The sequence below is a fragment of the Cyprinodon tularosa genome, unplaced genomic scaffold (assembly GCF_016077235.1).
Source record: "Cyprinodon tularosa strain WSP-4 unplaced genomic scaffold, ASM1607723v1 ctg98, whole genome shotgun sequence".
Lineage (NCBI taxonomy): Eukaryota > Metazoa > Chordata > Actinopteri > Cyprinodontiformes > Cyprinodontidae > Cyprinodon > Cyprinodon tularosa.
In genome coordinates this window covers 630,001-647,650 of record NW_024039762.1, presented here as the reverse complement: position 1 = coordinate 647,650, position 17,650 = coordinate 630,001, and the positions used below count along the sequence as shown (strand labels likewise).

The following is a 17,650-nucleotide window of genomic DNA, read 5'->3' as shown; positions in this document are numbered from 1 at the left end:
GTCTCTGTTCTGGGGGCTGTGATCAGACTGACCCACATTTGCAGAGAATCTGTCAATCATGTACTATTGCTAGGTGAATTTAATGGCCAATCAGCGTCTCGGAACTTTATGGTATTGGGGCGCTGAAAATACTGCGCTTTTACAGGCTTCTCTTCTGAACCCAAGCGCAGGTGCAGACAATTAGAGGGAAGATGGCGAATGTAACGAGCGAGATGCAGCTTCCACCAAATTCGGTGAGATCCTTATTTATCTACCCGTTTGCCAGAAGAACATCCCTGTTGTATGATATGAACATTTCATTTCATGGTTATTGTGACTGTGACGAATCCACCTCGTCGCTTAAAACAACCTCTCTAACTTTGCGCGCCACACACACATTCCTGTTATACTGTGTTTGTGAGGACCAATACACTCGCGCTGAGATCAGTAGCTCTATTAACTTAAAACACACAAGCTGTCCTGGTTACCTGCTGGCGTATTGAGGGTGCACACTTAATATTTCAGTGGGGTTAGCCGTGTGTGTGTGTGTGTGTGTGTGTGTGTGTGTGTGTGTGTGTGTGTGTGTGTGTGTGTGTGTGTGTGTGTATGTGGGGGGTGTGGGTGTGTACGTGTTTATGCGGGGACTTGTCATCTTCAGTCTGGCTGCGTCTTTGCTGGGTTCAAACCCAGTTTGGTGTAATTGAATAAGTCAATGAATCTGTGTAAAAGAATTAAGTTGTAAAAATTATTTGTTTTTGTACATCAATTGTTTGTGGAGGTAATATATGGACAAAACTGATTAATGAGAAGAAATCAGAAATAAGAGAGCCTGAGGTGAGGGGCTTAAACTATTTAATGAGGGCTGTGGGAAGAAAAGCGGCAATTTTTGTTTTCTGTTTCTTTGTTACATTGCTGGTAACTGGAGGGAGGCTGAGGCCCAGAGTATCTTGTATATGTTTAGTTTCTTTTGCACCCTGTTTTGAGTTTTTGAGCTCAATAAATCACCAACACCGGTAACCCGACTGAGACTGGATTCTTGGAGGCCAAAGAACCCCGTCACAGTGACCCAAATCATCACTGTTACTGTTATTATATAGTAAATTAAATCATTACTGTTAAATTGTATGTATTGTCCAATTGTTTATTTGAATTCTTATTCCGGGTTAGTTGGAGACATACACTAGGCTATATCAGCCCCACCAAAAATATTTTTCACCAGCCGCCACTGGTATATATATATATATTTTTTTTTAGACTTTAGAAACTCAGAAGCTGATCAAATATCGGATTAAATATCGGTGTGGTGGCCGATGTCCGATATTCAGTTTTAAGGCCGATACCGATAGGGGGCCGATTATATCGTGCATCCCTACCAAATAATGGTATGTTCTTTTGATGAAGATCCAATCTACGAGGAACAGCTTTAATTCACATAGAATTAAATATTTATCTGGAGTAAAAATGTCCTTTTATATTCAGAAAGTTATCTTTATGAGCGTTACTGTTTCACATCGCATACATGCATCCACTACCTTATCTTTCCTCACTTTTCATCAATATAGAGACTTCTTTAACAGATGTTTAACAGAACTTGGTATCAGTGAGAGCACATTGATGTGTGATAACAGTATTATAGAAAAGAACTACACAGTCAAACAGCCACTTAATATTTACTGAGTTTAAATGAGGAGGAACCCCATGAGATGATGCGCAGGTCCTTCCTGTTTGACCAGCGATTTATACTCCATCTTCACCTGCTGCCAGGTGATTTCACCCAAATAGAATACATTGATCTACTATCATTCAAGCAATAAACTAGTTTTCCCCTGTAATGTTATCTTGCTAATTACCCTCTATGGCAGGCCGTCCTGACATTTATTCATTTATTGTCTGAATATGTATTTCTGATATCTGAAATACATTTCTTCCTAGTCAAAATGAGTATTTAATACATCGAAAAGAACATTTTTCTGAAATAAACCTTCTGGATGTCTAAAAATGAATTTCAGATCTCTGTATACTATGTTATTGTTTATAATTCTAATTATATTAACTAGAAAGAAATGTATTTCCGATATCATAAATGCATATTCAGTCAAGCTGATAAATGTCAAAAAGACATCTTAAAATGTGTAAACATTTCAAGGTATATGAAACTTTATTCTTACAGTGAAATTTAGTTTTTTGACATTCTAAAATTCAGTTTCTGCTGACAGAACTGTAATTTAGAATATCTATTATAACAGTTCTGACTAGTAACGTGATTTTGATGGAACGGAACAACAGAGAGAAGAGCAATTTAAATACATTTCAAAACGGCCTGCCGTAACAGACTATATGCCCTGAACTGACATGGGGGCGGTGCCTGTGAGGGGGTAAGAGCAAATCAAACTATTTACTCTTAAATTAGATAAATACATTAAAATGTCCTTTAGATCATTACATGGCTGCAGTCAGTACAGTTATACATGCAGACAAAGAAGTATTGCTCAACAAGCGGAGGAAATTTAATTGATCAACTATTGCCATACTTTCTGTGCTGATTCTCAACATTCTGCCCTGGGTTGTTTAAGGCACTGTATTAAAAATAAATACGTAAAAGCTATTAATCATCAATGTTCCTTGATTTTTTATTTAATTTTTCTGAACAATATGGTTAATATGTAAACTTGTAAACTAATTGAACAAAGATACAGTTTTATTTCAAGTAAAACATAAATAATATGTTATGTATATATAGTTCTTAATAACTGAAATAGAAATTCTGATAAAAAAACAAAACATAGAGGGTCCAAAAAATATCCAGAATGAGGCTCTATATTATATTTAAGCCCCAAAAGTGAATGACTTTTTTCTACAAAAATACTAGGTGCCTGATGATCTTCATTTATCCTTCAGTTACTTTAAAAAAAGAGATTAAAGGCAAAAAATAAAAAGTTTATTTTTCATTCTACTTTCTTGTTTGATTTACACCGATTTGTTCAAAGTTAAATATCTTAGTAGATTGTGGTGATCAGCCATCGTCGGAGTGTTGAGTCTCTCTGGTGGTGAACAGGAGACACAGGGTCACAGCTTTCAGGTCATCCTGGGGCCGTTGCATGGAAACCATCAGGCTTTCTCTGATAGCCTCAAATACAAAGCAAATCGTCCTGCAGATGCAGCAGCTGGATCCGCTGCCACAGTCTGACGTTAAACAGGTTGCCGTGACCTCTGGTAGCTGCAATCTGGGGTGAGCTATGTCTTTCTTTACTGAAAGAGACTAAAAAGTTAGCTTCTGGCTGCACTACAAAGGAAACTTGGAGCATGTTGAGTCAGACCGGAGGTTTTTCTTCATAGACAAGTGAGAGGAAATCTCACAGCAAAGATTTTAAAATGCTTCATTTATTAGATACATAAGTTGCTTTCTTTGTAAAAGTTGATTGTTTATTACTTAAGATTCAGGTGCTTTTTTATTTAGAGAAAACTCAATTTCAGTTTCATATAAAGTATCTTGGATCCTTTAGCATTTCCATGCACTATTAATGATGCATGCAGATCATTAAAGACATTAATGCATCTCTATTGCGAATCACCTCTGAGTGCATCACAAACAGCTGCTGTCAAACTGCTGCCTTTCATGCAGCACCTCCTTGGATCAGACGTAATGTGAGCTCTGTAACCTGAAGAGGTGTGTGTGGGGGGAGTAGTGGCCATACACCAGGTATTGGTCAATGTTTGTGGGGGGAAAAGTCATGCTATCGGATTGCATTAAGACCAATTGTTTGGCTTCAGGTGATAGATACTGTTGGTTTAGTAAATAGTCAGTGTTTACCTAAGAGCTGAGTGTCCTGCTCTGATTTCAAAGTGCATTGCAATCCCATTTAATCTCCTGGAATACCAAAACAATCATCTTTGTATTCCCATACAGACAAATTAGGATTTTTTTTGCATGGGAAGCAACTTCCTCAGCTGGGAAGTAAGTCAGGGTCAGGGGTCAGGGAAATTTACCTGTTTATATCTAAACTGATTTTCTTCCAATGCCTTTTATAGTTAATGTACACACAGAAAACAACAATGAGGCCTCAATTGTGCATGTTTCTCCCGCAGCGGTGTCCAACCTGGATGTGGAGAGTAAGCTGACGGCACATTTCCGAGCTCCGTGGCGTCTCCAGAGGAATGTTTTGCTCCCCTCCACACGGCCAGCATGCGTAGAGGAGCTGCACAGGCAGGCCAACCACAGCCTGTGGTCGCTGAACCAAGGTGAGCCACAACTCCCTCCAGTCCAGATTTGAATACCCACCACACTCCCATTTCTTTGCATGTTGGCACTATTATTGATGGTAATTGTATGCCATTGCTCATTTCAGGTTTAATACAATTCAATTCAATTATGTTTATTTATATAGTGCCAATTCAAAACACATGTCATATCAAGGCGCTTTACAGTTCACTTTAAAGCTCACTTTACAGTTATATGTCATCTTTAATTATTAACTGATGTGCAGCTAATTCATGCACATTTAACGTTTCATGTCAACTCTTTTCCGTTGATGGCGCTGTGGGAGACGGCTGCCTCTCCAGTAGCTCTCCAGTTCTTAAACTTTTTTTAACCTTTTTAACCTATTTAACCCCTTTTTCTTCTACTGTTTTTTACACTACATAACTGTTAATTTAAGTCATTGTTTTTGCTATAGCCCTCTGTATTTATTTGTCTATCCTTATCCCCCAATACATCTTCCTACACCTTATTTAATTGATTCTATTTTTTCTATTGTATATACTGTGTCTAAACATCCTCTTTTTTCTTGTATGTGCAATTTTTCCTGCTACTGGAAACACAATTTCCCGAAGGGAGTAATCCCAAGGGATTAATAAAGTCAAGTCTAAGTCTCTAAGTCTAACTCCTTTTTTTCAGCTAATTTCTTGCATATTTTAATTTAAATGCTTATTGTTTTGTTTTTTGTTTTTTTTGCTATAAGTGTATTTTACTCCACATTATCAACTCTTGTGTTTGACTTTAATTTGAGGCTAAACTTTGGTAAAAATCTCTTTTCTCAAACAATCTAGTTTTCAAGCATCTATGATTCTAGTGTTATTCTGCCCTCTAGTGGACATTGCGCTCCAGTGCACCCTAAGAGATTTTGCCAGAAATTATACCTCCTCCTTTTTTTCATGTGGGTTTTTTGTGCCTTGCCTTTAAAATGTGGGTGTTTTCAGATCACCCGAGGAGGGAGCACAGAGGAAACATCTCAGCGCTGCCCCCGATGCCCATGTACCCCTCCCCTCTCATCGAGCCAAAACAAGACCATCGGGGCAAAGGTGTAACTACGGTGAGACTACCAATTATATTTTAAATATTATCACTTTAGGTTTTGAAAGGTTAGTCTGCATGAACAAAAATCAGCACATGAATTTGTTGTATTGGAAATCCTGCTAGTCGATATATATATATATATATATATATATATATATATATATATATATATATATATATATATATATATATATATATATATATATATATATATATATATATATATATATATATATATATATATATATATATCTAAACACTCAAGGTATTACATTTTAGCCTTTGGGCCATAAAAACATCTTCCTGGTAAAGATGTAGCTCTTTCTTTGCACTCTGAGTGTCATGACCTCTAAGTTCACATTAGTCGCATTAAGATTTAGAGAGCTGGACCAACCAACAGAAAGTAGTACGTAACTGAATCAGCAAAGCACATTGTGTAAATAGAAAGTTAATTAGAAAGCGGCCCATGGTTACTCTGGATGAGCTCTAGAGTTCCATAGCTCTGATGTTGACAGACAAGAGTCCCAGACTTGTTTTCTTGCATGGGAAAAAAACATGGCCCACTGCAAAACATTGCGGAAGCAACACCATGAACTGGGAATAAGCTCCCTCAGCAGGAGACAGTAAAGCTGCTCAGAGTGGAAGGAAAGCTGCAAACGGCTAGAAACTAAAGAACCCTGACAAAAACTAAAAACAACAGAGGGGCAATAGATTTGACTAAAGACTACCCTGGAGGCTGGAGGTTCACCTTCTGAAAAAAATACAAACTCTGAGCCACAATAAAAGGATTTCAATCAAACATTAACTCAATTATATTATTAACTAAATATTAAATTCAGTTTATTTATATAGCACCAATTCACAACATGTCATCTCTAGGCGCGTTATGATTCAACCAGATCATACAGTCAGATTGATTCAAAGTTGATCGCATTGATTCATTGACTCTTCAGCAATCCTTCACACCAAGCATGCTTGTAGCGACAGTGGAGAGGAAAAACTCAATTTTAACAGGAAAAAACCTCCAACAGAACCAGACTCAGTGTGAGCGGCCATCTGCTGAGGCAGACGGGGGTTCAAGGAGATAAAAGTAGACAATTTAATGCTCTAGAATGGCAATTTACTATAGAAGTGCAAATTTAAAGAACATAATCTGATTGGCTCTCAGCTATAAATGCAGCAAAAATTGGTCTTGCAGTTTTGACTCATAAGCTCTTATTACAAACACAGGTTGCACTTTTTACAACTCATATATAAAAAAAAGAACGTTGTATTTTCTATTGTTGTAATAATAGTTACTGCATCTAAACCAAATAAAATATTGAGTCACTACATAAAGAGTTACTAATGAGTTACATAAATTACAGTTATAACTGAGCAAGCATGCCCCACTGGCATATATACGGTGGCTCTGAAGGGCAAACTGCAACTACAAATCTAAAAGCGTCACTACATTAAGAAAAACAAAACTACATAAAGCAATGCGCAACTACATTAAGAAAAACAAAACTACATTAACCTACCGGAAAAGGTAGGTACCAAACGGAAATATGAGACATCGCTCATTGGACGACAGCGCCGTTTGACCCTTGAACCGGAAGTCATTCTGCCTGCTGCGGCTTTTGAAAACATGGATACTGTCGGCGCCCCAAACATAGCTGCCGTTATCCAGGAATATTTTGAATCAGGACATAAGTACGAGGTGATACTGGATATGCTCAAGACTAATCACGAAATTTCAGTCAGTATCCATGTTTTCAAAAGCCGCAGCAGGCAGAATGAGTTCCGGTTCAAGGGTCAAACGGCGCCGTCGTCCAATCAGCGATGTCTCATGTTTCCCACTGGTACCTACCTTTTCCGGTAGGTTAATGTAATTGTGTTTTCCTTAATGTAGTTGCGCTTTGCTTTATGTAGTTTTGTTTTTCTTAATGTAGTTGCGCTTTGCTTTATGTAGTTTTGTTTTTCTTAATGTAGTTGCGCTTTGCTTTATGTAGTTTTGTTTTTCTTAATGTAGTTGCGCTTTTAGATTTGTAGTTGCAGTTTGCACTTCAGGGCCACCGTACATATAAGCTAGTATGTTGATATTCCTCTGTCTGGAAGCAGGATTGTTGGTTTAAATGTGACTTTAGCATTTTTTAAATATCGCTCCTTTAAAGTGACAATGCAGTTTTGTTTTTCCCTCTCAAAGCTGCCAGAGAGACAATTTAGAGATGCAGCCACTCAGTTAACACAAACACAGGTAAAGATGAAAGCAGACTGTGTATCATGTGTTTGTGCAGGGAATGGATGGCTGCAGATTTGTTTTCATCAGTGCATCCAAGGTTTCTGTTCCATCCACACCAAGCCTTACCCCCCCCCATATTTATTTACCTTGTGTCAGCACTGTGTTCATGCTTGATATTTTCCCCTTCACTGTGTCATTTTTGTTTCTATGTATTTTTTATTTGTTGTTTTCTTCACTGTGTAATTCAGTTCGACAAAACCCGCTCCTCTTCCCCCACCGAATGTTGCCGCCTCTCTCCCTGGAGCAGAAAGGTACCGGTCCTCCCCTTCCTCCTGGCTCCTGACTCCTTCCTCTAACACTTTTTCTCCACCTGACCTTCTTTTGTTTGCCTCTGTTTGATTTACATAATGAATTTCTTTTTGGATGCATGTCCTTTCTGCGTTTTCTGGCATTCTTAGTATCCTCCCCCTCCTCCCTGTGGGGATAATGAGGTCATAAGAAAAGGAGACTTTTATGTTAAGTTTCATCAAACTGGCTTTTGCTGTTCCTGTGAAGTTTTAGGTTGAAGTATGTGAGGAATGTGTGTGCGGACCACATTTACAGTCACCCTGCTCTAATGAGAGGGTTGACTTTTGGGAGCTTGTGTCTGTGATTACCCATGGTCCTCCTGTGCTGCGGTCTCCTCACTGCACCAGCTGACAACCTTTGAGCTGTTTGTTTTACCAAAACTGGTAGATTCTGGTGGATAGAGACAAACCAGTGCAATTTCTTTTGATTTCCTATTCTGTTTCCTCCCATGTCCACTCTCTTCCTCTTCCCCCCCTCCTAACGATGCTTGTCCTTCCTCTCAGACCCTCCTCGAAACAAATCAGCTGTAAACGGTCCCCCTTTGATTTTTTTTTTCCACTCATTGCTAGAAGTTACCAAGGAAACCAGTTCCTTTTGTGGGCCAGGGTTTTGTCAGGGTCCCATTGGTCTGCTGGGAACTGGGAGCACAAAGGCTGCAGAGCTGGTGTTAAATGGGGGTGGGAAGACTTTAAGTTGCAGAGGTGGGAACCAGTTCAGCCTGATTATCACTCCCAGTTTCACATGTGTCTCCCTGTTAGAAACTCAAGGTAAGGCACTGAAATCCTCATTCAGAAGGTAGTCATAGGTCTGAAGAGGTCCGAGGAGTTTGGAGCACATGCAGTGACGGATACTGAAGCTCAGAGGAATATTGCCGTAAAGTTTTTCCTGACTCATATTTCTGGAGGCTCGTTTAAATGTCAGGACTTCGTAGATCCGCTGCGGATTCTCACAGCATGACCTAAGTTTCCCAAGGCTACATGTTGTCTTAAGCATGGATCTTGTAGACGGTATTGTGACATCTGTTGGAGTGTGAGCCAATGTTTTTATTGGTCCAAAGTACTTTCTGCAAGCTTGAACACCTTCTTTTTCCTTTTGCATGAAAGTCTGTTAATTTCTCCAAATGCTTCTGTGCTTTTTGCTCTCACTTGCTTTGACGCATGCTTTTCATTTCCATTGCACTGCTGTATGAAACTCAGCTGCTAGAAGGGGAGGTGTATTCATTCATCATCTCAGAGACAGAAATCACTTTGCAGAATAATGTGAAAAAAATTCCAGCTTCATCGCGTTTTCCAGATAAACTCATAGGTTAGTGGTTCTCAAACTTTTCCAGCAGGCTCAGTAACAGTAGCAGAACAACAGAACGTGAAAAATATGTTCTTCTGAATTGGCAGGTTGATTATCTGATATTTTTGGTCGGAATTTTGTTTCTCCTTGTTTAAATTTTGAGTTAGCGGGTTGAACCGAACAAACTTGCAGTTAAATCAGAGGCTTCTCACCAACCACAATGTAAAAATGTTTACCTGGTTATCAAATGCCAGTTAAATATATACTATATTTAACAACTTTCTTTCTTTACTACATCTAAAGTAAAAGGTAGCCAATATGTTATTGGAAAAAGTATAGTTTTATTAGCTAGTACCTATTCCAATTAATAAAGATATCAATTAAGAAATCGGACACTTTTTTGAACTTGGATGAGAAATCTGGTATTTATCTTTGTACTGGGATCCCTCATAACTAATTCTCTTTGCTCCTCTCCTTTGAGAAAACTTTGCAAGTCAAAAATAGATCCAAAAGTGTAAAAAAAAACAAAAACTTAAGGCATCTTTTGTTTGTTAGATTCTTCAAAACAACCTGTTTTCTTTTATGGTGTCTTTAATGACCTTCATCGGTGATTCATGTGAGATGATTTTCTCAATCTTGATTGAGCTCCCAGAGGTAGTAATAGAAATAAAGAAAAACAATTAAATGAGGACGTGTGTCAAAAACCTTTAATTTAGTTTATATATTGCAAATAATTGATACTGCCACTAAGGCAGCCCAATTAACACTATATATGAACCAGTTGGAGAACCATAAACTGAGAAAGTCTCTAAATTTATCCACTTTATGCTACACATTACCCTATCTGAAGCTGAGTTTTATTTTCTCTTTAACTCCCTTCTTTCCATGTAATCCCACCATAACAGTCTAACCATGCAAATATCCATCTGTTGCAGGCTGCGCCTACTGACCCCGACACTGACGGGGTGGCTCTAGGTCACCGGTCAAAGTTTCCCATCCCTAACACCCCCTCCACCCTGGACAAGCAGACTAACTGGTCTAAAGCTCTGCCGCTGCCCACCCCAGAGGAGAGAATGAAATGCAGCACCCAAGTCATCGCCTCAAGCATCATTCCTATTAATGTGACCGGTAAATTGGATTCATCAAATGTTTTCGTTTCCATCTGTTACTGTAGGTAAAGGCAGAGCACTGGAACCTATCTTCAAGAAAACCTAAAGCATTTTTTATGAGTTATGCTTAAGGATATTAAAACACATTTTAAAATATAAAAAAGAAATCTTAGATAAAAGTGACTGCAGAAAGCTGGAGAAGCTGCAGAGAAGCCATTGTTTTTAAGTAAACTTTATGAATTGCAGTTCAATTTCCTGATTTCCTGCAGCTACATTATAAGGTGCAACCAAGCAACTGAAAATAGAAGGCCTAATGTTATTTTTGTGCACCTAGAAAAGAGAAAACATGGGTTATTTGATTAATTATCATAATATTTACCAATATTTGGTTTAAAAAAAACAAAAGGTTACATTCTTTAAAAAAAAAAGATATAAACCTTAGTTTATTTTTGCTTGCTTTTCTAAATGTTGTTTAAGCATACTGAAAGGTTCTAGAAAAGCTACACTGGAAAAACGATCCAGAAATAAGTAAAGATTTCCTAAATAAAGTGTATTTACCCTTAATTTGAGTAGGTAAATGAGATGATTTGCCAACGTAATGAGTATTTTTAATCTTAAAATAAGATATTTAGATAAAATGTACTTGAAATAAGACAATGCAATTCTTATTTTAAATGTAAATCGTCTTGTTTGTTCTTATGGCAAAATGTCTCTTACCTTATCAATTTTAAGTAATTTCCCTCTATGATTATTAAAGTATTTCTGATTGTGATTCTCAATTTAAGAACAAATGCACCTATTTTAAGAAAAAATGACTTATCTAGATTTAGATTTTTTTCCAGTGTAGAGGTAAAATTTCCAGAATTTTCCAACTTCAGATCTTAATGCTAGTTTTAGGTTAAGTTAGCCTTCTTAACCATGTTGTTTCTCTAACGAAGTTAACTTAGTATACAAATGTTTTATCTACCATATTACCCTGTGGCAAAAAATTAAAAAAGGATTAAAAAAAAAACATTTTTTCTGATCAAATTCAAAACACAAATGAGTTCTGAAATTGACCAAAGATTAGCAGAGTATTATAGAGGAGCTAGCTGAAATAGCCACACTACGCTAAAGTTAAAAAGTGCCCTTTAGAACGTCGTCTTTTAGATGAAATTGGTCATAATCTTGTCATATCACTCAAAAAAATAAGTAGAATTTAAAACTTGAAAATATCACATAAAGCACTTCTAGTTATGCTATAAGAGATGAAGCTAACCTATAAAATGTCACATAATTTGTCAATATATGACTACTTTTCTCCCATTAAGATAAAGATTTTAAGTTATTTTTCATTAAATCAAAAAAAAAAAACTCATTTTAAAACAAACGTTTTATTCTTGGTAGCAGAATGTGCCTTTACAGGCAGTAATTTTAAACGTCCGAGTCATGCTTTCTTCTGGGTGAACCCTGTTTCCCAAGCTTTGACACTTTTTTGAATTGTGAAGAGGCCCAGCGCTGTGACATGAATGGCAATTAGTTTTGTTCAAGTGGTTAAAAAGATCTGCTTGATGTTATTTACTCTCGCTCTCACTGACTGAAAAGGGGAGCTGTGTGGAGACATGGGCAGAATCGGAGACAGTTGAGGGTAAAAAAATGCACATTGTAAGCAGAGTTCTGCAATTGCTATGGTGCTGAAAGACCCAACTTGTTGTCACATGATGGTCATAATGGGATAGAAGGGCAGCAGGAAGATTAGCTGGTAAACTTAAGCAGAAGTTTTCAGCAAATGCATTTACTAATGTGCATTGCTTTTTTCTTCATTTTAAATGTTTTATTTTACCATTTTATTTTCATACCTATCATAATGTTATAGCTCTAAAGTAAATAGCCAAAAACTCTTATTCTGAGTCTAAGCAGCTACTGTGGTTTTATGTCCTTTCAGATCTCTTGAAAGTCTCTGCTATTTTTGTACAGCACCGTATTTATTTCAGTCATTCTCTATATTTATTTAAATGTTGTCGTTTTATGTGACAGCATGAGAGTTAGAAAGGATTCTTTGCATTTGCAAACCCAACAAAGATTCCTCAGATGTCCTGTCTCCGCTGCAGGGGTTGGCTTTGACAGAGATGCTAGTGTGCGCTGCTCACTCGTTCACTCCCAGTCTTTGCTTCAGAGGAGACGGAAGCTGAGGAGACGGAGGACAGTCGCCGGTGTTCCCAGACAGGTGCAGGATTTTGGTAAGTATCTTATTTAACTCTACCGCTATAAATCTAATACATGTCAAGTTGTGTTATTTGAGGCATCTAGCATCTTTCTTTACCCCATGGACTATATTTTCACTTTACAACTAGGACCTTCATATATTTTATTCAATTTTTTGGTGATAGCTCAGTTGTGTGAATTTAAAGCCTATGTTAAGTTTTTATGTTTTACAGATCTTTACAAAAAAGCACAAATATCTTAAAATATGGATTTTTTTGTTTTTTATTCAGTCCTCCTAAGTAAAAAGTTCTCAGATACTTCTTTGGTTGAAATTTCTGGAATGGCTGGAAATTTTTACCAGCTTTGTCTTCCTGAAAGCTTGAGTTTCTGGTTCTACAGCTTCTATTAGGTTTTTCCACTATCCTCCCATTAACTCTCACCAGCTCCATCCAATCTAAAGATTTCATCCCCACATCATGATTCTGTCACCACCATGTTTTGCTGGGGGGATGCTCTTTTCTATAAACAGGACCTGTAACTGTCCTCTATTGTCCTGTTCTGCATTGCATTGCATTGCATTGCATAGAATAGAATAGAATAGAATAGAATAGAATAGAATAGAATAGAATAGAATAGAATAGAATAGAATAGAATAGAATAGAATAGAAAATCCCTTTATTGTCCCACAATGGGGAAATTCTGGTGTTTACAGCAGCAATTATAGAAAAAATTGTCACAAATATGGACCTTAGAAAAATGTATAGGAATAACATAAGTTAAAAGATGAACAATAAAATACTGTTCTGTAAAGTGTTTTAACAAAAATAAAAACTTTCAACCTGTAGAATAGATAACCAATAAACAGCTATGCACATTTTTCCAGTAACGGATATTTGAAAATAGCAGCAACACTGCAAAAAATGGAAATCTAAATTATTTATTTTTTATTAAATTAAGTGCATTTTTTATTAAATTGAGGAGATAAGTGACACACTTTGCCAATAGAACAAGACCATTTACATTTAAAATAAAAAAAAAACAGCTTTGTCTTATTTCAAGTGCATATTACCTAATTATCTTTTTTTAGGCGGAAAAATACTAATTCCATTGGCAAATAATGTTATTTATCAGCTAAAATTACGCGTAAAAACACCTAATTTAAGAATTTTTAAGACTTAAATCTAGATGGTTTTTGCAGTGAACATCAGAGATGTGAAAATGACAGGTTTTGATCTGGTCACATAATCATTATCTTAAGACACTTTACAAATTTTAACACATACATTTGAATTTTTTCCGACTTGTACAGTTGTGTTCGAAATAATAGCAGTGCCTCAACAGCAGCAAGAAAATCACTTGTTTTATTAACATTTCAAACTCTATACCCCAGATAAGTTTCTGGGGGGTAAAATAAAGGTATAGAAAACCAACAAACCCAACAGGACAGCCATGCATACTGTGGATTCTGTGAAATTGAATGATTAACTGAAAAGGGTGTGTTCAAAAAAATAGCAGTGGTGAGTTCAATTAGAGAGGGCATCAATTAGGGAGGGTATTCTGGGAAAAAAGGGTGTTAACAGGTGATCCGTATTTAAGGATCAAGACAACTGGCATGCTGGCTGTGCATTTGTCCTGAAAAAACAAGGAAAATGGGTCGTTCAAGACACTGTTCTGAAGATGAGCGTTTCCTAATAAAAAAATTGATTAAAGAAGGGAAAACATACAAAGAGGTGCAGAAAATCATTGGCTGTTCAGCTAAAATGATCTCAAATGCCCTGAAATGGGAGCAAAAAACTGAAAAACGAGGAAGAAAAAGAAAGACAACCCCTCGAATGGACAGAAGAATAGCCAAACTGGCGAAGACTCAGCCAATGATGGGATCCAAGAGGATCAAGCAAGACCTTCAGTTGACAGTGAGTACTGTGACAATCAGAAGACGTCTTACTGAGGTTAACCTTCCAGCAAGAAGCCCCCGCAAAGTCCCACTGCTGAGAAAAAGACATGTGCAGAAGCGTTTACAATTTGCCAAAGAGCACATTGACTGGCCTGAAAAGAAATGGCATAATATCTTGTGGACAGATGAAAGCAAGATTGTTCTTTTTGGGTCTAAGGGTCACAGGCAGTATGTCAGACGCCCTGCAAACACAGAATTCAAGCCACAGTACTCACTGAAGACCATTAAGCATGGTTGTGCAAGCATCAGGATATGGGGATGTTTTTCATACTATGGTGTTGGTCCGATTCACCGCATACAAGGGATCATGGATCAGTTCCAGTACATCAGGATCCTGGAAGAGGTCATGCTGCCATATGCTGAGGAGGAAATGCCTTTGAGGTGGACCTTTCAACAGGATAATGACCCCAAACACACCAGCAAGCGAGCAAAAGCATGGTTCCAGATGAACAAGATTCAACTGATGGAGTGGCCAGCACAATCCCCGGACCTTAATCCCATTGAAAACTTGTGGGCTGTCATAAAAAGTGCAGTGCATGAGGCAAAACCAAGAAACGCTGAGGAATTGTGGAATACAGTGCAATTATCCTGGGCTGCAATACCTGTGGAACGATGCCAGAAGTTGGTTGACTCCATGCACCACAGATGTGAAGCAGTCATCAGAAACCGTGGTTTTGCAACAAAATATTAGTTTAGGATACTCAGCTAGGTTCACTTATCAAGAATTTCTTTGTTTGTACAGTACATTTTTGAGTTTCCAAGGAAAGATGGCAACACTGCTATTCTTTTGAACATGCCATTTCTTACTTTATTTGAAATATTATTATTATTATTTAAGTTTTGATGACTTTGCGCAATTGTTTTGCTTTGGAATAGAATGTACTGTGTCCCCAATGTATCTGTGTTCATTAAAGTACAATTTCTTTGAAGAATTTTGACATTTACTCATTTTTCTAAAGGCACTGCTATTATTTCGAACACAACTGTATAAAAAGGACAGTCAATTACAAACCGTGTATCCTCCCCCTTTACTTTACACTATTAATAGACTGTTAGACTGTTGAACCTTTGATCCACAATCCGAACTCTGCACCTATTGCACATTATCGGGCATCAAATGCTGCTGAACTTTTAACTTTTAGCCCTTTAAATTGTTCATCTCATTGTATTTTTCAATAACGCATTTTTTGCACAAATGCCATTTTGCACTGAACCACTGCAACTTGCACACTGTCTCTTATCCTCTGCACTGTTCACACTTTGACCACTGCTGCACTTTTTGTATTTTTCTATAACTCGTGCCATTGTGAAATATCAATGCAACGTTCATAAGCTGTATGTAACGCAATTTCGTTCTGTATGCACCCTGTGCATACAAAATGACAAATAAAGAAGTCTAAGTCTAATAAACTTTGTTGTCGTCTATCAAAAAAACATTTTGGAATATATGGATGTTTTAAATCTAACTCTCTAAAACAAGTACATGTACCTAACATAAAACTCAAGTCGTCTATGGCATTCTTTAACACACACCTTTTATTTAATATATTTATTTTAAGTTAAAAACAAATTAAAGATGTTCTGAAATGAGATAGATTGTTTCTGTAACTCTCTTACTTAAATTGTCCTCCTTTCCTCCCCAGACTCTGATGACTCCCCTGGCTCCAGGGAGCGTACAGTTATTGTTCACACCACTGCTGATATAACTCCTTCTACTGCACAGCTGTCCAGTCATCTGACCACCAGAGATTCAGGTTGCCAGACTGAAGACTTCCTTTCCTCGGGAGCGCCGTCTCGAAGGAGGATCAGGGTCCAAAGAGGTCAGGGAGCATCACTCCTGCTGTCCTACTCAGCAGGCAACATCTCCTGCCTGCCTGACAGCCCTGAAGCCATGTTTTCTGGCTCCGTGGGAGACCGACTGCGGTCGCGGAGTCTGCCCAGAGAAAGCAGCAGGATGAGGATGATGATGATGGACAATGAGCATAATGACAGCGATGAGGAAGAGGAGCTGGCCCCGTTTAACTCCGAGGCGTTCCTTCCTGGACACGGTGAGATGGTTCTAAAGGAGGAGGAAGAGGGCACGGATGACCAGGCTGTGTCCCAGCGTCAGCTGGGAGGATTGAAGTACACGCAGCTGTCGGACAGTCCGGAGTGCAGCTGGATGGAGCGCGCCAGAGCTCAGCTGCCCAGGAAAGCTGACATGGGCAGCTGTGAGATCTCATCCAGCTCGGACACCTTCAGCAGCCCTGTTCACTGCGTCTCAGCTGCAGGCGTTCTGGGAAGCCAGATGGACCATAAGGACGACCACCAATCGTCCAGTGGGAACTGGAGCGGGAGCAGCTCCACCTGCCCCTCCCAGACCTCAGAAACAATCCCCCCTGCTGCCTCCCCTCCCCTGACTGGCTCCTCGCACTGTGACTCTGAATTGTCCCTTAATGCTGCCCCTCATGCTGCAGAAGACCAGACCAGCTTCATGCTGGACAGCTACCAGGGCCTCAGAACCCATCGAGCAGGCTCGTTCTCCTCAGCAGCTATGGATATATTAGAGGAGGTAGGCGTGAGTACACCAGTGGAAGAGGAGTGGGATTACCAGAATGCAGAACCCTCTCGCTCTCAGGATTTTAGCCCTGAACCAGGCAGGGAGGCGGATAGCAGCCTGGGCTGCCCCAGCTTCACCAGCATGGCCACCTGCGAGAGCAGCTTCTCTGACAAACCTCCATCAGAGAAATTAGATACCGTCTCTTACTACTCTGTGGACACTGAGGGCTACTACACCTCCATGCACTTTGACTGCGGTCTAAAAGGCAGCAAAAGCTTCACCTACAGCTGTGCTCCCACCGGTTCAGACTGCGCTCTGTCTGATATAAGCGGTAACCTGACGTTGGGGAGACGCTGCCTCTCCTTAAGAAAAGCAAAGGTGAAGCCCTCCCCGCCAAAGAGGAGCTCCTCCTTGAGGAAAATATGCAGCGACGGAAACATCCCTGACAAGAGAGAACCAAAGAGTACATACAGGCAGCCGCTGTCTCTGTCCACCAAGGAGAGGAAAATCCAGCTGCCTCTGTCTTCATCACAAGGCCACATGGGAAACTCTTTGCTGGTGCGAGAGCCCCTCCAGGTCTGGGGGATGGAGGGCACATCCGATCTGACTGATTTAGGCCTTTTAAGCTCCAAAGATGCACGTTCATTTAAAGACAATGGAACTGTGCAGTCAGACTATGCAGATCTCTGGCTGCTGAATGATTTAAAGTCCAGTGACCCGTACCGATCTCTATCAA

General features: G+C 38.9%; 1 protein-coding gene across 7 annotated transcripts in view; it reads left to right on the top strand.

Moving 5' to 3' along the window:
* Positions 1-17,650, top strand: part of nhsa (Nance-Horan syndrome a (congenital cataracts and dental anomalies)) — an 89,221-nt gene that overhangs the window by 66,998 nt on the left and 4,573 nt on the right. The window contains exons 2-7 of one of the 7 annotated variants that reach the window (XM_038275813.1): positions 4,066-4,218; positions 5,176-5,288; positions 7,745-7,807; positions 10,064-10,256; positions 12,328-12,456; positions 16,019-17,650. The exon at positions 16,019-17,650 is cut by the window's right edge and continues 1,149 nt beyond it. In XM_038275813.1, the coding sequence (XP_038131741.1) occupies positions 4,066-4,218; positions 5,176-5,288; positions 7,745-7,807; positions 10,064-10,256; positions 12,328-12,456; positions 16,019-17,650 (2,283 nt within the window). Of the gene's footprint in view, positions 1-4,065; positions 4,219-5,175; positions 5,289-7,460; positions 7,512-7,744; positions 7,808-8,478; positions 8,874-10,063; positions 10,257-12,327; positions 12,457-16,018 lie in introns of those variants that run through there. The other 6 variants (XM_038275814.1, XM_038275815.1, XM_038275819.1 and 3 more) reach the window with 6 other exon arrangements.